Here is a 22,355-nt window from a genome sequence, read left to right as displayed (position 1 = left end):
AACAATTCGGATTTTTATATGTGCAATTGGCGTGCATTGATGTTCTTGTGATTTTAAAAAAACATTACACAGTTTTACAGAGACATTATAAATCTTGGTTACAGAGAATTCTTCGAAAGAGCATTTATCTCAATAATTTCATAGAATTGGTTTTTGCGTTAATCGTAATTAACTGCTTTAATAAAGAATTCGTTAAATTTTATAGCACAAGACGCAAATCCACGATCGACGAGAATATCACAATTCACATGGCACTCGGATGCAGATCGGTCGGTGGAGTCGAGACGATAAAGCGAAAATAGAGATCTCGCGATCAACGACGATCCCACGATCAGGATCTTTTAACGAGGGTACCTGAGCCACACATGGGCCGGGCTGCTCGCAACTGCATTGCTGTTTTGCTCGTTAGCAGGGCTTTCCATCCAGTTCGTTGTACGCGCTTTCCTGATTGGTTAGACACTGATCAGACGGAAGGTTGTGGATGTGCATGATACGAGTGGCGATCATGTCCATCGTTTTGCGCTCTTCAGCGCGTGTCATCTCGCGCGATTGCGATTTCCAAAAGTACGCGAACTTTTTCATCTTATAATCATTATAATCTTTGCCGCTAGAAAAGCGAAATAATACAACGTACAATTATATACGCGTATCTTTGGAATGTGTCTTTTCTTCAATTAAAGAAATGCTTAATATTATTATATAAAATATATAACAATGTTACAAATAATCCTGTAAGATATATACTTATTGTACAAAATAGTCTGTTTTTCTAAAACTTTCTTTTATCTGCGGCTTCTTCGTTAATCTAAGTTTTTAATGAAATTTTTATCGAGTATCCTTTTCACATTAAAACATAAAAAAATATTTAACGCTTGATAAATTATTACAATCAACTTTTAAATTAAATTTCTAAATCATACTTAAAATTAAGAAAAAGATGAAAAACATAATTTTTCTCCTAAAACAGTTACAAACTGATCAAAGAATCCATAGATGAAAGGAAGGACAGGAATTTTAGCACATTGTACTATGTACTCGAGAAAAATGTTATAAAGTAATCAGAGAAAAGGAAAAGTCACATCGAAAAGACACAAAAGATTTTGACAGCGCGAGACCAATATTTTCCTTTCGTACCTTTCCCTCGTCGAATTATAGCATTAAATAGGACAATTTCCTTCTGGTCCTGAAAGCTCGCAAGTAAGTACGTTCTAAAATTACAAAAATTTATCTGACAGTACTTGTTACTTTCGCCAATTTCACAGGACGAAGTATATGGGGGAAGGTAGAGAGAAAATGCTGCGAACGCAAAAGTCGCACGCGCATCGTTACGTAAGTAGTACGACGTTAATTTTGCACCGGCGTCGTTACTATCTGCAATTTCCGAAGAAATCATATTATCAACTTTCGACATTTTAAGTTCGTGGAATTGTAGTTTACGAGTTCACGGGAATTATATTATCGGCTAATATATATACTTCGACAAACAAGCAACCTATTTCTCGAATAAACTTTAATTATCTCCTTCCGTTCAGCGTCTCTTTCCCAAAGTCTTCTCGATTCTTTCCTAAGCAGCGCCTCTCTTCTTTCACGTCGCGTCGTTCTATTTACATGACAAGCTAAACGAACGTCTCTCTTCCTCTCGGAGAAAGTCAATAACAAAAGTTATTACCGGCGGGCGGGAAATGTACATACACTGTGTGCGCGGTAAAAATCCATTAAACAGCGCACGGTTGGCGTAGATCGAAAAACCGGAAGCGGTGGCGACGGGAAAACACGGACGAAAAAAGAAATAGCGTGAAAGAAGGAAAGAGAGAGAGAGAGAGAGAGAGAGAGAGAGAGAGAGAGAGAGAGAGAGAGAGAGAGAGAGAGAGAGAGAGAGAGAGAGAGAGAGAGAGAGAGAGAGAGAGAGAGAGAGAGAGAGAGAGAGCTTAACAGATCCATAGCACGCGGCTAAATGACGGCGTTAGCCACACGTATACCACGGGGGTTTATTATAAGCGGCCTCGTTTTCCTTCATTTCGCAACACGGTCAAGCAATGCATCGCGTGGTGAAAAATAATTTGCACCCCTTTAATGGAACGCAGAACATTCGTACACGTCGTCGGGCCGAGCATCGGTCGGCGTTAAGAAAAAAATATTCGCGCACCCTCAACGCGACATCTGATCGCGATAATAGAACGCGACGAGCTCTTTCTAAACGCTAAAAATAAATCTCTGAAAATTTGCATACAAATTAAGACGCGCGTCTATATACGTACTATCGGAATTTATATTCGCGGAGCGTATTAAGAATGTCAAGTGCTTTCGTGTGTTCGTAAATTCATTTCGGATTCGGGGAGGCGATCGAGCGAATCGCCACGTACGATTAGCCCTTTTCGAAGTCCTTCTCGTCGCGAAGGGTCGATAGCGTATCGATCGCGCGGGTGTCGACGACCGGGCACTAGGTAAAAGCACGTCAATCCTAGTTAAAGGGCCGAATTACGTGGACTCTCGCGGTCCCTCGTAAACAGCGCGGATAATGGAATATTCCACGTGTATTCTATGTGTATATATGCGAAGACGCGGGGGAAAAGTTGTACTTGTTGCTGCCTACGAGTTTACCGAAAACTCTCCGTGAATTGCGCGTCAGCACGTCGATAGTCCGGAAATTGCCAAGGGACCCTCGCTGGCTTGATAATCGCCGAAGCGAGGAACGAATCGTGAAAAAACCTCAAAAAATCAACAACCGCAAGCGTAAACATTTCCACGCCCGCTTAAAATATTAAAACTTTAGATACTCGTTGCGAACATTTCTTGGCCCTTTTTTTTCTCGCGCGTACTCTCCCACGAGAGATCTTAAGCCCGTTGAATATCATATTGAGAAATATGAGATCGCAACTCGGTTGAAATTTCGCTCGCTGCAAACTGCAGACGGATAGAAAGAACCACTCGTAACTTCGCAAAGGCGTGAGTTCGTAGCCCCCTTCATTTGCTCGGAAATCTCTCAGTATTTTCTCAAGAGTACCATATGCCGTTTCCTTGTTACCTTTTATCGCGCCAAATTTCAGACATCGAAATAATTCGAGAGGGCACGTAACTACGTAAAGTACGACGGCAAAGTCGAAAATGTGCAGGCGCCGAGCCAGCAGCGGATCCGACAAATTCGTAGACATAGTCAATTAAAAGTTCGTCCCTCTCGTCGCTCTTGCTCGACGAGAAAAAGCCGTGAACAGTTCTCGTCGATGATAGCTTTTGCGTCATTCTTTTTCTCGCCTCCACGAACTCGACATTGCGATCTCATAATTGAGTGATACGAAGAAAATCATCTGGTGATTCTCGTATTTTATCACCCCCATTAACCTCGCACCCTCATCATACGAGATCAAATTGATTATGACGTCAAGTGAATTATTACCGCCCAGATGAGCAAGCAATTAATTTTGCAGCAAAAAATTATTAACAAAATTATTAAAAAAAACTTCATGATAAATTAAGACGCAATATGAAGACATTTGAGAATTCAGGCATAAAAAAAAGAAATAATATATTATTATTAAAAATATCTTAAATACTGGAATTAAAATTAACAAGTTATAATTTCAATTCCTTATTGTTTCAGTTCCTTTTAAATGATTAAATCTCATGTGATCATGTGTAAATCATTAAATGAAATATTTGCTTCAATAAGTAGATGTCACTTTTATAAATAATAGTCGCTGCGTCGCGTCGTTAATCATTGATTGTAAGAAAGGGGGAGGATTGTAAGGAATAACTTTAAAGTAATTATATATTTTCTTAATGCTTGAATTCAAATTTTTTTACACTGCATTTAAAATTTTTCATCGATTTATAAATGTAAATTGCCTATTATTTATCATCGCGTGTGATTAACGTCGAGAAAATAATGCTCAAAGTACTGCGCGATTGTCATATTTTGTTGATTAATACGCGTGCGATCATTATTAATTGTATTTTCATAAGTGCATGCGTGAATTGTATAAGTGTCATAAAGGAGCAGTAAAAATAAATGGAAAGAGAAGAAAAGACTCGGAGATATCTGACAATGGCGGAGCAATTTACATTTAACTGCAGCGAGCAATTTACATTTAATATTTTTTCTTATTTATTATTTTTGAGATTAACTATTCGTTCTTTTATGTTCGCAGTAATAATAATGTATGTTTTAGATTTTATTTTAAAAGATATTTAAAATATAACATAATAAAATTAATTTGTATATGTAAAATATTTAACTTTACATTTAAGATTTATTATGTATTCCAAATAATTATATATATGTATATATATAATGTGTATTTATTGAAATATATATATATATATATATATATATATATATATATATATATTATAAAATAGAGAATTTACATTTAAAAAGAAACATTTTTTCTCGTTAATTATGTGATTTTTTTATCAATTTTTTTATTCGCGATTAACAAATTAGCTATAAATTAACAACTTGAGTACATATTCAATTTGATTTCTCGTAATGAATGTGGTAGGTTAATGGAGGTTTCATTATCAATTACAAGCGAATTACGGGCAATTTTCGCGCAACATTCAAAGTTTCGCTTCATATATTCGGTTTCCTCGATAATGTTAGTTATCCCTTAGCGTTAGCCACATTCTTTTCGAATCAGTCTTCGTCTTTCGTACTTTCGTACTTTCGCGAAACATTCACGTTCGCCATTTTAGATTACATTATTCGGAATTCGTCGATCTTGAAATTGGAAGATCGAGCCTTTGTCGGCGCCGACTCGAATTCAGCGAGTCGAACTTTCTACTCCGCAAGCATACTTTTGGCAATCGCATCGCGTTTAATGAATACCACGCGGTAAAGAGCGAACTGCCGCTTTGCGACAGAATTTTACTTAGTCATGGCGCGATCAAAACGCAGTCATGCTGGCGTTCAAGGGACGAATTAGGAGCGAATGAGCGAATAGTAGATCAGAGATGCGATCGCGCGATTCGATCGTGATATAAAGACGGACAAATTACGTTGTCGGAATACGCATGAATATTTTCGCATAGAAAATCAGAAATCCATTGCAACCCGGATCTTCTATTCGCTTAACACAGTGACATCGATAAACTGTATACGCCAAACGTATTCCCATATCTCGCATATATACATACATACATACATATACATGTATGTATATACGATTACATACGTCAGACATGCGATTTCATCATCTACTGTAATCTAACAGATCGTGTCGTCACTTACCGTACGGCAGCTCTAGTCGGCAGTCGATTAAAAGCGAATGACCAGTCGGTTTCTTCGTACCGATAATATCATTGCCCCTCTGCTCCAGCTCCAGACCTAAATTGACCCACTGTCCTGTAGTTTCCTGAAATGTCGGGAAACGTCGGGTTTTAAAAAATCAAAATATATTTTTCTGAGAAGATATATGCATGTACGTTATATATATGTTCTCTAGATTTACTCGGTGGTTACTGGTTGTAACTTTTCGTTATACGGTCACCGACTATTAAAATCGTTACAACGACACTCACGTACACTCTACGCGCGGAAACTGCCGCGGTATCCTCACGGTTCGTGCATAAAATAATGAATTAATTAATACCGGCCATTATTCACTCTACCTTCAACAGTACGTTGCCGGTAGCGCGGGAAATAATTCACTCGAGACAATCTCCCTCTCGTATTCCGGTCCCATCCATGCGCAACCCCCGAGAGCAGGTGCAATTATTAGATATGAGCCGTCGTGTAATTTATGTAACCGGAATAACTTCGTTCGAAGCCATATTCTTTGCGCGGCGTGTGGAATTAATCTGTACGCGGATGGGGTATTACGCCATTGCGGATATGATGTACTTTATGGACGTGCACATGCAGTTTATATGCACCGCCAGCATCTGGCGTCGTCGTCGTTGGAAGAAGGAAAAGCGTTAGGCGAGGAATATTCGGTTCTTCGATTTTTCCATTTCCGCTTTTCCGCTTTTCAAAGCGAAAAATGAACGTAAATTGGACCAAAATCGTGGTAAATCTAGAAAAATTTTGACAAAGCTCAAAGATCAATAGACGACGAGCGAAACTGGAGAATCGCGACTGCAAAGTTCGACATATACCGCATTATATCGCGTAGCACGTAAAACAAAAACGTGAACGTAACTTCGAGCTTCGATGGTTTAGCGGTTTAAAAGCTTTATAATCTTCGGGCTCAAACAAATCACGCCCGATCAAGGCCTTTGTTGGTGTCAATTTGAAATTTTGCATGATATTCTTTCTCTTAAAAATATCAATTTTTCTCCCGAACGTGAGAGATAATGATAATTTAAATGTGACGTAATTTCCATGATCGGAATAATTAAAAAAACGATTAGCTTGTAAATTATTCATAAGTTTCGCGATCGCTGTTGTAAAATATCGTTAACAAGTCAGCGGAGAAAGAAAAATATGCATATATAAATTAAACTAGAAGGAGAAATAAACGAGCGACTAACTTATCTCTGAAAGATGATTTAAAGGCGAGAAACTTTAACTTCGCAAACGTCCACGTGCCGTGAGCTTCGACATCGACAAAGACGAGGAAAACACCGAGATTGTGGTATGTCTGCCGGCGAAAAAGTATTCCTCGAAAACAAGATACAAATCCCATGGCGACGCTCTGTCTCGAATGGATCTGTTTGTCTCGAAAAATACAATCGCTCGAGAATTACAATCGTAGCGGAAAAGAAATTGTGGCCAAATTTTTTGGACAATGCGTGAAGGAAGCACTAAAACAGTGATACTCGTACGATTGCATCGGCCAAACTTTGTCATCAATTGTCTTAATTGTAAATTTATTTCCTCTCGAAAGAGAATCACGCATATTATTTGATACAACATTATTTTTGAACTAATGAATATCGTCGAGGTAACAATAGAAATGATGAACGAGTTATCGTTGTGTAACGAGTTGTAATTGCAATCATTCTATCTTCTCTCGTGACATGGAAAATAATGGCAACATAATACTTTTTACAATCGATGCATAAGGGAGGATAAAGGATGGAAATTGCGAAAGATTATTCTGATCCCAACATGTGATCTCAACAAACGCGATGCTAAGATATAATCGGTTATTATTAGACCTAAGTTGCATTTTGCTACTGGAAATCGATAAACCATTTAAAGATCAAAGCGGGCCAACCATTGTTCGCTGTACAACAACATCTGAATTCCCCTCTATTCGTCACATATAAAGAGAAAATATGAGATCAGGGCATAAATTTATATTTACCTGACACGAATCTCTCCCTTTCGAGAAATCGTTCCCGTTTCACGTAAATGTCACGAGTATATTGTAAATTTTTCGCGTACCTATATTTCTTCACGCGAGAAATTCTGCAGAATTTTAATGGGCGAAGAGAAAGTATGGCAGAAAAAGATCAATTTTTTATTATCATGGGGAAAAGTTATAATTTCTTTCGCTCGTGCGAAAGAGCAACCGACTTCGCTGCAACGTTGCTAAAATAAGAAGGAATATTGTGCGGTCGTTCGTTCCAGTTAATTCCGCCCTATTACGATGGTGCTGGAGGAGAGTCGAATTAGGTTAGCAGTGACGGGAACTGGTGTGACGCACCAGTCGCCCCTACCTTTCCGATTTCAATCTGTTTCCTCGCAACCTGGTCCAATTAGCCTGCCTATCATGTGAGAAGGAGTAAGAAAGCGAATAAGATATATATATACACGTTTGCCTTTCTATAGCGAAAAAATACACACGCCACGATTGATCTCGATCACTTATGAGAGTCCAATATGCACTTCCATCGAGCACCGATATGATTTCCCAATGACGTTAGATCGGAGAAAACGAGTTTTCACGCAATTTACCGACTTTCAGAACGGCTGTCGTCCCGGCCGACAAAGCTGGCAGAAAAGAAGACACCCTTTTCGCTCGCGTCCCAATAAAATGAACAATATTTTTTTATTTTTTCCTTTACACAGAGGAAAATATGTCAAAGTAACGAGGAATGATTGTAAAACCGCGTATGCGGTTGCCACTCTTCACTTCATATCCCAGCCCGTCATATTTCGTCGCCACTAGAATTATTATTTCGCCGGGAAATTGCCGCGTGCCACCATTTATTTTCTCCACGTGATAAATAGCTGGAGGAACGCATCGTTTCTGCGACATCGATGTACCGATGTCTGCGCGACACGATCGCTAATAGTGATTCCGTGTCTTTTTTTCCCCGCTCGTCTCTTTTACATCCTTCTCTGGCTAGTTCGCGCACGAAAATTCTTGTTTTTTAATCTCGGCGACGATAAAAAGAGAATCGCAGCGACGACGACAATGTCGCGAAAGACGGTGATCATAGTGATTGCGAGCGATGTGAAGGCGGGGCTGACGAGCACCCGCGAATGGGACATGACGCCCGTGTAATTAAGCGTCCAACGGCACAATGATTCTTTACCGGTCGACAGAAATATTCACGACTCTTACGCGTACACTGTCACACCTGTGAGAGGCAGCGCGGAATTCAACGGCTTCCGGTTTGGCCGGAGATGACGGATGCTGAAGTGGATTAATGGTGACATTGGAGAAATGCCCGTGAGAATAACCGATAGTTTTAAGTCTTTCTGTCGTGAAAAAGAATCTTTCGACTTCCTCGTTGCTCCTAATCTGGAAATTACGCGATTAAGCTCGTCGTAAAAAATTTCACTTATAATTCACAAAATGATTTTGTTAAGATGTATAATTGCGAATATTAATAAATAAATTCAAAAGAGAGAAGAAGAGTTGGTGAGATTGTGACATACGATTAATTGGAATGCAAAATACGTAATTGTAAATATGACTGTCCACTTGAATAAAACACATATGTTCATTGCATAAACGTACCGTTTAATGTTTGCGTATCTCTATTTGTTTGGGAGTCCATTTATTATGCACGGTCGATGAATCTGTCTTAATATTTACCATAATAGCTATATTCACTAATAAGTATTATTTCGTTCACATTGATACGACATTGAGTCGTTGAGAGTCGACTGCTAATGTTTAAATGAATTTAATAAAAAAGCTCATTATTGGATAATATTAAATACCCGTTTCGTTAAACGGAGTTTAAAAAACCCTCTTTAAGAAGCTCTTGATAAAAAACGAGAATAAATGTATTATCGAGTACCATCTCGCGAGTAATAAAAATTTCCAAACTGTTCGTTTACATAATAAATTTATTTGATATCGCGTCACCAAATGATTCACAAGAAGAATTTTTGAGCAATTTATTTTTGTCACTTTATAATGTCACAATATTTACATAACCAGAGGCGATTCGACAATTATATCAATGGCAGTTTATTCGATAATATCAGCCCACACATAATGTATCCCATGCAATAACGATGACGATATGTATTTTGATTCTTTTCACGCACGAGAAAATAAGAGATTCCGATTGAGTTTGAATAAAAATTTGGCTCGACTTATTGGCTTGATTTCCCGTCTTCAATACATTCGAAGTAGAATCGTCGACGATTGCCGTTCGTCAATTCCTCGAGTCAACAAAGCGGTCGACTGCATCCACAGGCCTCACGAGCTACCATTCTCTCTTGGGTCGAAAGCAAACAGGTAACTCGTTCCCATTCATTCGGACGACAATTCCACCGAAATGTCCTAACTCGTGAGGTATCCCCTGATTCTGTTCTCGACACGCGCGCCGGGAATGCTCGACCACGTGTCTACGATCGCGACGTGATGGGATCGAGATTCCGGTAGAGAAGAAGGAGAACCGAAGGGGAGGAAAAGCCTAGACGGCTCGTGCGATCGATCGACAACCCCTTCCCGTTTCCACGACGTTTCTTTCCCCCTTTCCTTCCGTCGAGCCGTTTCCTAAAAGTACGATCGTTCATCAGTCTGAAATTCTCCGTGGATCACCAAGATGATCCCGGGATCCGTTTTCCATCAGCTGGTTTTCGAGCCATCTTAGCCAGCGGTGGCTGTTACTTTTCTCACACGTTACATACGGCGAATGGACGCGCAGGTCACTTTGCTCCCGTCTCTTTCCCGCCGCTACTAAGTAAATTGACGGTGGTCTCGTTCTTGTTTTCCCGGGTTATAGCGGAAAATGTCAGGGAGCCACTTAAACGGGCCGTCGATTGATTTTTCCGGCGACCGTTAAAGCCGAGGTAGAAAAGAATCTAGGTTGTTGTTATGGCCTCGAGTATGTGTATGAGAGAGAGAGAGAGAGAGAGAAATATTCGAGTCGTTAATGAAAATGCAAATCACGAAAAATAAATCGACCGTGGCGAAAGGCCCTGTTTGAATGAGGAAATCCATCTCTCTTCAGACAGAAACGAATAAAACCAAAAGAGTCGCGCGAGATGCGCGCGCGACGCGCTATTAATCAACGTCTCGCGGATTAAAGCCGAGACGCGGAGACGAGATGAGACGAGAGCTCGCGAGTGCTAAATCAGCTACCGAAATTCAGCTACACCGGGTAACACGTCGGCGTGAAGTCTTCCACATGCGAGTATCTTCTCCAAAGCCGAAATTTCACTGCTACCGTGACCCAGCTACCGGATCACTTCAACAATGAAGAGATTGAAAACGTACGTTGATGGCAGCGCTGTCAGTAACACGTACACTCAACACTGTCAACGCGAGATAATAAGACATTGACGATCCTTACTATCTGCATTCTGATTAATTAGCTCCAGGTCGCAATTATTCAATACGATCGGGCAGCTGCCATCTAATATTTATCAAATTATATAGACTTCGCGTGCTTTTTAAATATTTTAAGCCGCACTTGTGACCTAAATTGTTCTTCTCGTTACATGGAAAAGCAATCTGATCTTGTGCATTGATACTTTGAGACTCGTTTATCTGATCCCGTCGCGTATCTTCCCGCATTTTATATCATCGTCGAGTTTGTATGATCTTCATCATCTCTCTTGTTTGTCATCTTTTATCCATTTGACCAAATCTGTATAGCTTCTCGCACCTGTGTTGTCTCTTCGTCTCCTCTCTTGCTTTCTTTGTCCTTTTTACACACGTGCGCGCATGCACTTATCGTTTCTTTTTCTCTCTTCCGCATCGACGCTTTATCTTCGCTGAATGTCAGCGCTGCTGGAGCGCAAGGTTCGTCGATCGCCCGTCCAGAAACGTGGAAGGGACGATTTATAGCGTGATTTGTAGATTCTCTCCCATTGTTGCCACAATCGTGCCGTTTAAAACGGAAAACCGAGTGAAAGAACTTTGTGGGAACGTCTTGACGCGCCGTCTCTCTCTCTTTCTCATCGCTGAATAAAAGGCAACGACGTCGCTTTTGTATTCGCGCATTCGCGGATCATAGATCACACGGTCATCAGCTTTTGGTCTCGCAGCCAAGAGTAATGTAATATTTCACAGGCTCACGAGGAAGCAAGAACGTAATGGATATGAGGTATAAGATGTATAAAATTGCCGCGCACACACCATGTTTCGTGGATGTGAATGAGGGATCGTTAGAGACGAGAGTCTCTTCGACGAGAGGAATCGGCCCGGTAAGTGTCGTCGTGTCGGGTTTCTTTTGAACGAGGAAAAAACGCGAGAGGCAGATGAATTTTTCGCCAAGGTCGTTGCCTTTTCTAAAGCTCGCTTGCATATGCGCACGCGGCATAATGTCGTCGTAAACCTACGGCAGACTACGTGCGACCACTCGACGATCCGGCTTCCCCGAATGTTTCATTGAGCGTCGCGATTTGGCCGCGCGCCAAGTGACGTCACGAGCAAAAGAGGATCCGGGTATTGCCGATAGTGATGGCAATGTCGTGGTCGAAAACGACGGGGGATGATAGGGGCTGATGCCGTGATTTCGACCTCTTTCGCATGAGAAAGAGAAAGAAGTCGTACGAACGCGAGTTTAAGTCTTTAAGTAAGAAATTTTTTAACTAACAATTGATCTTTTCAGAGACAATCTTAAGTTACCTTTTAAAGATAAAATTTTATCTTCTCTCTGCACTTTTTCCTACTAAATTTTTGATCGTTAAAAAGAAAAGCTCTCGTACAATGCGCCACTATAATTTTCCAGACTACTTTTGAGAAAGAGTTTATAACAGCTTTGCGAAAGAGACACTTGAAAAGTTTCACTAGTAGTCGAGCGTACCTAAAAGTAGTGTTCTCACACGTGATCAAATTGTACCCTATTCGAGATAATTCTATTCTCTAATTTCATTTGTTTGATTCTCCACCGAAAAATGCTGCAGATGCATTTCGTGCAGAAAAAGCAAACAAGTCTATGTGACTTTAGCCATCTTTCTTCATTTCTCAATGTTATTATATATTTTTATATGTGTCAAATTTTTTGGCATACATATATGCTTCCATAAATTATCTATCCATAAATTAAGAAAATGTAATTATATGTCAAGCTTTGATTTTGATAAAACAATGTATAAAAAAACGGCATATTTAAACTAAAATTTTTTCCATACAAGAAAGTTTTTATTCGATTTATGATAATAAGATCGATAATGAGATCGTGCTGTCATAAGAAGAACGACGAGAAATTGACTTTAAGGCACTCGGCGGTTGTCCGGGAATCTGAATAACAACCAAGAAGAAGGAACAAAAGAAACGGAGAATTGCTTCTTCATTTCCGGATCGCGCATGAGTGACTCCTGTCTAGTCGTTTAAAAGAATGACTGTGAGCGCTTCAAAGAGTTATTATTCTCGCCAGGGAAAGGGTGATTTCATCGAATAAGTGAATACCTCGCATTTCTTTATCCCGGCTTTGAGATAAAGCATTTGAACAATTTAATTAACGAAAATTCACACTTTTATCGCCCTACCAAAGTGCAGTCGAGTGCAAATGAAGACAAGAAGATAAAGGGAGGCAAGTCGTAAGAAAAAATCTCGGTTCAAGAACCTCAAAAGGCGTATTGTAAGGTACAAAGTGAAAAGGGATGGATCTTAATCTCGTTCGAGTCTCTCGCAAACATTCATCCTAGTGGAAAGGATCCATCCAAGCACATCAATTTGCCATATGAGGTACTAAGTAAAATGTAATTTGTGTTACGTGAACTGACATTCCCAAGTTCTGGCAACTTGCGTTTCGAAATCCTGAGAGTGTATCCGATAGAAGCGGCGATAAGAGAAATTAGGTCCTCGGTGGCTGCTATTAATATCTAATTATGCACGCTAATTATGAACGCATCGTAAATGTACATTAGACAGAGAGAGAGAGAGGGAGAAGAGGAGAGATAGATAAATAGATAGATGGAGAAAGAGAGAAAAAGGGAGAGAGAAAATAAAGTAAATCTCAACCACGCTGCTTGCTCACGTCAGCAACGTAAATTACACACTATTGTTAATCATATTCGTTGAACATAGTACTTCACATTCGCGCGTGATTGCGTCCATGAAAACACATGGCAAATTAAACGATGTCAGTATCGGTGGAAAATGGTCACCGTTGCGTCACTTTCGCAAATTCAATTTGTACGCGTGCAACATAATATACCGGTCGAATTGCCCTCGCGATCGGTCACGTATCGGACATCGATTGATCGCATGACGTTTTCTCCATTTTGTGGTCCTCTTCCATCTATTCGCTTTCAGATTTATAGCGCGTCGCAAGAAAAAAGAAGGATAAAGAATCGCCCGAGATTTATCGACGTAATAGAGGACTATAATGACAGACATTAGCCAAAGAATGGTGCGTGACAGCAGATCGACGGTTATTCCACCGAAAATCGGCGGATGATCCTAACGCAGTAGATAGTAATTGATTTTGGTCCCCGTTCGATGAGCAAACACTCGTCGAATTTCATTTCACGTGCGAAGCCATGCTCACCGCTAAAAGAAAGCTGACGAGAACGTGCCCGGAGAAAGAGTGAACGGATTCCGCGAAAGATTGTTACGTGCAGAGAGTGTTTAAGAATTGTTCGTTATTCGATGTACGATGACATTCTTTTAAAAATGGCTTATTTCTACGGCGAGAAATAAATGCGGGCGAAACGAGATGAGTCTCGACTGTATCGAGTTATTGCGAATCGTAAGGAATACTTGTTGCTGCCGTTTACGACGCAGAGTAATACAGCAATTATTCAGCAAGTGTTTTCATTTCGATCGTATTGGTGTACCTATTTTAGTGTAGTATAAAACGAATGTATAAGAGTTGGTGTACCGTGTCAGTGATGATGTCTGGCTGTGTGTTGCTGTTGGTATCACGCATGTCGGGCGATGTGTGTCGTTCAAATTGCTGTATCTCTGTACGACTTAAGTTGCACTGATTTCTCATTACCTCGTTCATGTAGGACACCTCTGACAGTGGAATATAGTAGTAGCCCAGAAAACGGTCCCACAAGAATCCCTTGCACCATACTTCGATTACGAGCCCAGCATTCATGTCATTCGTTTCGCTGCGTAACAAACAAGTTCCATTAATTTCAGCGGGGTAGCAAAGAGAATTATTACGCTGTGAAATAAACACCGATGCTATTTGTAACCTCTATATAATACAAATTAAACGTATAAAATTTAACAATCAAGAACTTATTAGTGTCAAATACCGCTTGAGCGATCCAAGATTACAAATACAAACAATATATCACTTTACGTAATATTGTAATAATCAACATTGAACAGCGAGATAATCTCTTTTAATTCGCAAGCCGATTTTACGTTATTTTAAAAATCTTTTTCTTCTTCTGATAATCCATTTAATAGCTCGTTCAAAAAGAAAAATAAGGACCGTAATGGACCGAAGATCTCATCTCAAACAAAGAAAGAGTTTGTCAAGGTGAAGGATAATAAAATGCCATATTATGAAAAAGAAGCACGTTTCTTCCTTCGTAATTTCATCGGAAATTTGTGCGCTCGAAAAATTCGCGATCGGTCGACGGACAAGATTGATTTCGCGAGTTGGAGTCCCGTTAAATAAGACCGCGATTAGTCTCAGATTCTGTTAGATGCGCACAAATTACTAGCTGTCCTAGATATTTTAGTACCGGTGCACACGCGATAGTTTGCAATGTTTCCGAAGAGTGCAATGCCATAGTAACCATATGAGAATTTTTTAATTGAAACACGTTTAATTTGATAAAATTTTTCATGAGTTCTCCCTCTCATGCTTTACATTCTTGCGTTTAACGAATATCTGTGTAAAATTATCAATAACTTACAAGAGGAAATCTTGTTCCCAGCATGGATTGGCCCCTTTCACAGTTACTGTCGTTGACTTTACATTTTGTAGTTTCAACGTTACGTAGGAGTTGAACTGCTCCGCTGGAATTTAGAACATTCAATAATATATGTTTTAGCTGACTAGTTAGAATACAATGTGGACTTTACTACTCACAGTATACAAGCAAAGTATATTATTATATTCATTTATTACGATGACAACCGTTTGAAACATCTCAATTAAAATAAATCTCTCTCTCTTTTTTTCCTATTTATTTACAGCAAAATCACGTGAAACAAATAAATTATTTTTTAATTATATTTTATGAATTATATGAATTATATAAATAGAATTTTTATTAGACTGAGTTTATAGTTTAATCGCATGATAAAATGTGTATAAATATAAGTATAAATATTGTAAAGGTCGATGTATTGAACAGGAAGTCTATCCTAAGCCGAAAGGCAAGGATTAGTGGATAATAATAATAAATAATAATAATAAATAGAATTTTTATTATAATTTTAATCTACGTGTAATATTAGCAAATGGACCGTTTTGCTCGTGATTTAAGAGCAATGTTTGTAATGGCATCTTCACGGTTATATGTCCGAGAATGAGAGGATGGGGAGAGAGAACTGTACTCTATTAAGTTGAAATAAGTTCCGCCCATTGCATCTACTGTACATGCTCTCAGCTGCACGCCTTCGATAAGTCGCGCAAAAAGCAGGAGCGAGGTTTTACGATCCGCGACACAATGTTTCGGGTACGGTAGTGCGTCACCCTCGACATTTTACTTTACGAGCCACGAAATTGTCTCCGAGCGACCGGCGAAATATGTTCAAGGGTCGCGTTCCATGGCTGACTTTGGTAGCAGCCACACGCCGAACTCAACAGAGAATTCGAGTTATTAATAAAAAATTAGACGCGACATAAATAGAGCTCGGCACGACGTGAAAATAACGCGCAGCCTTTCTTGACCTGGAGGATACTAGATATAGAACAAATCGAATCGTCAGGATATACAGGATAAAAATAAGAGTCTCAACGATATACAACCGTGTTCTTATAAACGAGAGACGTGAAGGATTACTGTAAATGAAAAAAATGATTAACTTTAATGAAGTTAAGTTTGTTAAAAATGTGATAAAAAGAGAGACAGTTGTTCATAATACGAACAAATGCGCGATCGGTGCGTTGAATAAATAAATTCATGAAACTAGATGCTTTTAATGTTCGCGATGCGAATGTAGACGTTATCGTTACTTCAATCTTGCAACATTGCATGGAATAATGGTCTTTATATGTCCATTCCGTACAATGCCATACACGTGACGCGCGTGGTTGGATATTAAAAAAGTACAATATATAAACGCAAAAGCGGAGGCTGCCAAGGTTACGCGCTCGTCATCGTAGAAAATATTGAATAATATTAAGGTATTAATCGTTTGCGCGTATGAAATAAATTTAACAGATTTATGACACAATTTATAAAATCCCTTTAACATGTCTCTTTAACAGGGACACACTGTTAACATTATTAATATATTTTCCTTTTATTGAAATAATTTATAAAATTTATAGTAAAAGAGAGAGAGAAAAAGAGGAAGAAAGGGAGAGAGACACGTACTTAAAGTATTATATCTTAGATTTATATATACGATATAACTTTTTCTAAAAAGATCTTTTATATTTTCGGAAAAATTATTTCGATATAAGCGAAACATCACGACATTCTGCTCGAGGAATCACATAATCTGAAACTTGGAACTGTTCCAATCGCGCGGGGCGCAATAAATTGTTCGCGGATTTTAGAAACGGAGCGTGAGTAAGGGTTTTGATTTCGCGGCTCGTCTCAATTCCAATTTTGAGTACACGATTACGCACGCGGTAATATTTCGCTCGTATATAAGTTTGAAAGTAATCGGGAAACAAATCGATTAAATAGATGAATCCTGAAGTTTCCATCTTCGTAAGACGTAACATTCCTTATTTTTTTGCCACATAATACGAACCATCCTCGCAGATAAACCGCGCCTTCTTCACTGCAACAGAGAGAACAAAGAAGGGATTACAAATCGTAAATTTTGAAAAAAAATTACGAAAAACATTTACATTCGCGTTCAAGCAACCTGAGCTCAATCTTAAAATCATAAAGCTTGTAAAGCACTTAAGAGTAATGCTGTAATTAACAAAGGTTTAACGATAATTAGCTCGTTTCCACGAGTTGTGTGCGCTTATCGACGATCATTACATCAATATTGTACCTATTTAGCGGCACTTTAACGCGAATTATCGAGCTATATACATAATTACTTGGATCGTAGCGATTACGTTTAACAAGATTTAAATATACATGTAAAGGTCAAGCGATGTAAAATCATTCGCACGCCCAATAATTACCTTTGATGCATATCACACGCGTATGAACTTTCAAATTGAAATCTCGCCGCGAAAGAAATTTAACTCGCGTAGTATACCTTTGTCGCGTGGCATTACCTGGTCCGTGCATTCTATCGACTTTTTCGTCAATTATTTATAAACGTCGCATCCTGCAAACACATTACGGATTTACGTAACGCGAATAAGAAAAACTAGTCGAGTATTGCGATCCACCGGAAAGAGTTTGACAGTTTACAGGTTTTACAATAAACAATTTAATAGATACGTCATGGAAAAACCTTGTCTATAAGAACGCGAATGTGTGTGTAACGCAGCTCCGCCATCGTGTCGGTAGCGATTTAAAGCAATGACCTATGCTAATAAATGCCAGATAGTCTATACGTCTATCGGGAGTCTGTACGAGTAACTACCCTTAGGATTAATCTCGGCGCCACAAGGAGAGACGGCGTCCACATCGTCGATGTGTAACAAATGATTGGGGGGCGGGAGGGGGAGCTCAATGCAATGATGAGCGGGTCAGCCGTGTATCCGCAGGTCACAGTTCATAGAGGACTTTTTCTCCGTTCCGTGAACGGACGAGATATTTTTCCCGCTCGACATAGACGCACTTTTCTATTTTGCACGCTTACATCGCGCGCGATTAATTAAGAGAGAGAGAGAGAGAGAGAGCGGGAATATTCTCGTCGCCGAGATATAAAATTGTCAGCCGCAGGAATGAACCAACGCTGATGTCACGCAAACAGGAGGGAACCCTACGGTCGACCTATAATGTCGAGAATAGTGAATCGACTATTGCATCTGCTTCTGGTAACCGAGAGGTCGAGTGCGGTTGCCTTACACATTGACAATCTCTCCCTTTCCCCTTCCCCCCCTCTTTCTCTTTGTCTCTTTCTAAATAAATTCCTTGATAAATTAATTGCTCTCGCTTATTTAAAAATAACTGAACTCATACGTGGCGCACTTTGGCAGCCGGCCAGTTACGATTGAAATCCGATATGCAACGTGAAAACTATGGGGGAAACGCCGGTATTAAATCGACTTTAAGAACGTTTCAATAAAGCGCCAATGGCGGCGCATATCGAGTACACCCTCGATAATTGCATTAATTTCCACGAGACGCAAGCGTATTTCTAACACTTAATCGCATCCGGATTCTATCCGATATCGCTACAAACTGTCACGCTATTAACGATGCAAAAACCGGCAACGTACGGAAAATGTGCATCGGTTTAAAGTAAAACAAAGCATCGTATCAAAGCTATATTGCGCGAAATTGATAGCTCGAGGCGCCGATGATATACGTGGCGGTAGACGAGATTCCCATGTGTATACGTGTGTGTGTGTGTGTATGCATATATGCAAGCGGGCGTGGGCAGATGCACGGCGAAAGAAAAGTGAAACACAATGACGTCAGCTTTAACGCTTCAGTTGTGATCTTTTACCTTCGAACAACTCGAGACAATGGACGTCCGGCATATGAATACCGTGCCAAGACCGTGGTATCGTTGTGCCATACACGCGCGCGCGTACTCATGAAATTCACCCTCTTCTGGCGCACTCTCGTGTGCACACAAATGCGTCTTTGTACAGCACATACACGTGTGCTGTACAAGAGAGAGAGAGGACAAGCGCACGTATTGGTGACACAGCGCTTACTTTTCATCCTGCGGCAGTTTCCTTCGGTGACGACGTTACCGCACCGTGAAAACGGATGCAGAACGATAGGCGACAGACAGGAGGGAGGGTAAACGGGGTGGAAAAACCGGGAGCGCGCGCTGTTATTTATAGGCCAGGCCGATATTAAAAGCAATATTTACGCGACACGCGTAAATGCGATATCTTATCGGGCCTTATCAAGGTGTCGTTTAGGTTCTCTCAAAGATGACCAACGTACACTTTTCTCTTCCTAAAGCCAATCCCTTATTCTGCGCGATATCCCTGTATAAATGAGTCTGCCGACGACCCTTCGGTCGACCTCTATATCCCGACTCTCTTTATCCTACTCTATGACATACTTACAGCCGTAGCACGTGCGCGTTTGTGGAGAGAGAGGAAAAAAGAAGGAATATATTCTTTAAATATTTTTCTTGTCCAAAAATATTTGCAGGATATTTCTTGAGAAATATTCGCTCTCGAGGTATTCTCGAAGCAATATTCTCGCTTCGTATCGCTCTCCTTCGGGATAGATTGACTTTACTTTATCGATTATCATTTCGTTATGAAATATCACGTCAATTTGTGGATGGATTTATTCGTGTTATGTAAGAAAATTGAAGGAATACTTGAAAGTCTGGTAAATTTTATCGTCTGCTCTCGTATGTTGTGCTCGTCTAATTACTTGCGTCCTTCGTGTGCGTTTGCGCGAGGCGCAATCGATGTAACGGGTATAACGGGTTGCGAAATGTATGCACTTACGTTTACTTATGTCTTCAATTAATCATTTTCTTTTGCGACACATCGTAATGAGATCTCTTCTGAATGTATAATTAAAGATCGCAGGGAGCGCAAAAAAGAAAGAGAAAAAACTTTAAGTACAAACGGAGCAGAACGGTGCTATAAAGTCGATTAAACCCTACAAGTCTCTATCCAGGTTGAAGGTAAGTGCGCAGCTGGCGCAAATGCGAGGTCTCTTAATGAAGCAAATCGAAAGGTGTTTCGAAATTCTACGAGAAATCAGACAGATCGTTTCGCGTGCCCCATCAAATTCAGTTTTAAGCAAGATTCTGAAAAAAATATTTTTATTTCTACTTGTAGTAAATCAAAACGTTAGCGCATTATGCATGAAATATCGTATGCATCATCGTCAACATATGAATCACCAATTCCACAGTCCACGAATTATCGATTATACATTTTCGATAAAAGTCAGAAGCGCGAGGTACACAGGAATGGAACTTTATCGAATATTTTAAGAGGGAGGAAGAATAATCATCACCATATAAATCAGATTTGAAAGCTTTCTCGATGTCCCGGACGTCGAATACGCGAAGGTGATAAGATAAACCATGCACGTGATTATCACGCAACATACGGCTTTTCCAGAATCCCACTGTCACAAACATGGCCATTAACAATGCCATATGAATTTTGGGGAAAAACTATCGCTAGCGTGATTCAATTTCAACTATGTAAAGGCATTTAATCTTTAGTTCCGCAAACACACAAATAGAATCGAATACCCTTTTTATCTCTGTTAAAGAGATAAAAGTTTTAAATTAACTCGAAAGAGTTAATGTCGGGGCGTATCAGCACTTTTGGGGAACAAAAACAATTGTATACACGGTATAGAGATAGTTTCTCTAAATAAAATATTTCCAAACTATAATGCAAATTCGCTAATTGATTTTCGTTTCTAGAATTACGATATTCTTTAAAGTGGATTGGGCTCGTACTTAAGATCTCTTATCTTTTTTTCATTTAAGGGTACTCTAGCATTCTCAAAAAGCTATTAAGAGTAATCAAATAATTACAGTGATGACAAAAATTACATGCTACAAGTTTATAAATATAAAAATATAATTTCCAATATAACAATGCAGAAAATTCAAATTAACACATTGCTATCGAGATATATAATCTCATCTGATAAATATTTTATATTATCTTGCGCATAAATATGAATTTCCTAGATGTTATTATATAATGAGTAAATTCAAACTTGCTCAAGCATTAAATAACCATTGCATTTTTAAAAACTCATTATACGCCTTTGTAGATTAATTAATGTAAGTTTATTCTAGTTACCGCGATGAGAGAGAGAAATCTGCAAGATAAGAATATAATAAATACTCCGATATTTATGCTAAAGGAAATGTATCCGATGTTATCGCGATGATGAAACATTTTTTTCCCGTAGCAAAGTCGAGTCTTGCGATTACGAGGGACGAAGCCGCGCGAGATGTAATTAACAGATTACGCGTTAGCGGACTTCAAACTAACGTAAATCTCCTACCGATAAATCTGAAGCTTCTGTCGGATTACTATTTCGTTAAGTCGTCGTGTACATAGTGCGCTACATCTCTTTCTCTCCACATGCTCCGATTTGATGTATTTACTGTGGAACTCTATACATCAGAATAGTTTAGACACGGTTCGTGTATGGAAAAGAAAATTCATATCGTACAACCTTCGCATATTATCTCCATTACTTGTATTTATTACTTGTAACAAGAAACTTTTATGGCTAGTCCATTAGCAAAATCCAACGTCTTTATTTACACAAGAAGATTCTGCCTCTGTTTACACAAAAAAATCCAGAAAATTCAATAATCCGTTAGTAATCCGACTTATTCTCACAGCTTATAATCCCGATAAAAACAGATCATTCGCGTTAATGATTTATTTTACGCGGCGCATTAACCCTGCCATGAAGGGGCGATGAACAGCGGCGGCTTTGTCGAAGTTTGGCTTCACGTCCGATAATTCCTTCGATAATATTGTTTTCGCGCATAATTAACTCCGTGAGCAGCACACGTGGCATCGATGTGCGCCTCTCTGTGCACGTCCTCTCTGTCACGAAATTTTCGTCAGACGAACCATTCTCGTAATGCCGATAATCGACACGATGACGGCGATGCGACCGCACGAAAATGCACGCCACACAGGACGAAAGTTATTGCAGGAGATGAGGCCAGAGGAGATGGGATCTTCTCTGGCGTGGCCTGACGTCAGGGAGCGAGTTCCACCACCCTCCACCGGGACGAATTATTAATACCCCCGCTGTGTGAATTGCATTCGCGCGGAAGCGACAGGCGGAAAGTTTCTGTCGCCGACCGAATCACGAGACGACATTTATACGACGCCCGGTATTAATACAGCAATGTCTGTAT

At 39.6% G+C, this 22,355-nt stretch overlaps 1 protein-coding gene and 1 long non-coding RNA gene across 2 annotated transcripts in view; one reads left to right on the top strand and one right to left on the bottom strand.

Annotated features, from left to right (window-relative positions):
- LOC145964423 (uncharacterized) overlaps window positions 1–22,355 on the bottom strand; it is a 53,016-nt gene that overhangs the window by 22,692 nt on the left and 7,969 nt on the right. Inside the window, exons 2-6 of the mRNA XM_083087161.1 lie at window positions 17,139–17,168; window positions 15,122–15,224; window positions 14,125–14,359; window positions 5,228–5,351; window positions 355–444 (exon numbers count right to left, since the gene is read on the bottom strand). Coding sequence (XP_082943287.1) covers window positions 355–444; window positions 5,228–5,351; window positions 14,125–14,359; window positions 15,122–15,224; window positions 17,139–17,168 — 582 coding nt within the window. The remainder of the gene's footprint in view (window positions 1–354; window positions 445–5,227; window positions 5,352–14,124; window positions 14,360–15,121; window positions 15,225–17,138; window positions 17,169–22,355) is intronic.
- Window positions 1–22,355, top strand: part of LOC145964452 (uncharacterized) — a 160,800-nt gene that overhangs the window by 136,015 nt on the left and 2,430 nt on the right. The window lies entirely within an intron of this gene.

The sequence above is a fragment of the Camponotus vicinus genome, unplaced genomic scaffold (assembly GCF_025532165.1).
Source record: "Camponotus vicinus isolate PSW18456_S1 unplaced genomic scaffold, iyCamVici1.0 SCAF_1, whole genome shotgun sequence".
Lineage (NCBI taxonomy): Eukaryota > Metazoa > Arthropoda > Insecta > Hymenoptera > Formicidae > Camponotus > Camponotus vicinus.
The sequence above is the reverse complement of the archived record's forward strand: the minus strand, read 5'-3'. Positions and strand labels throughout refer to the sequence as shown.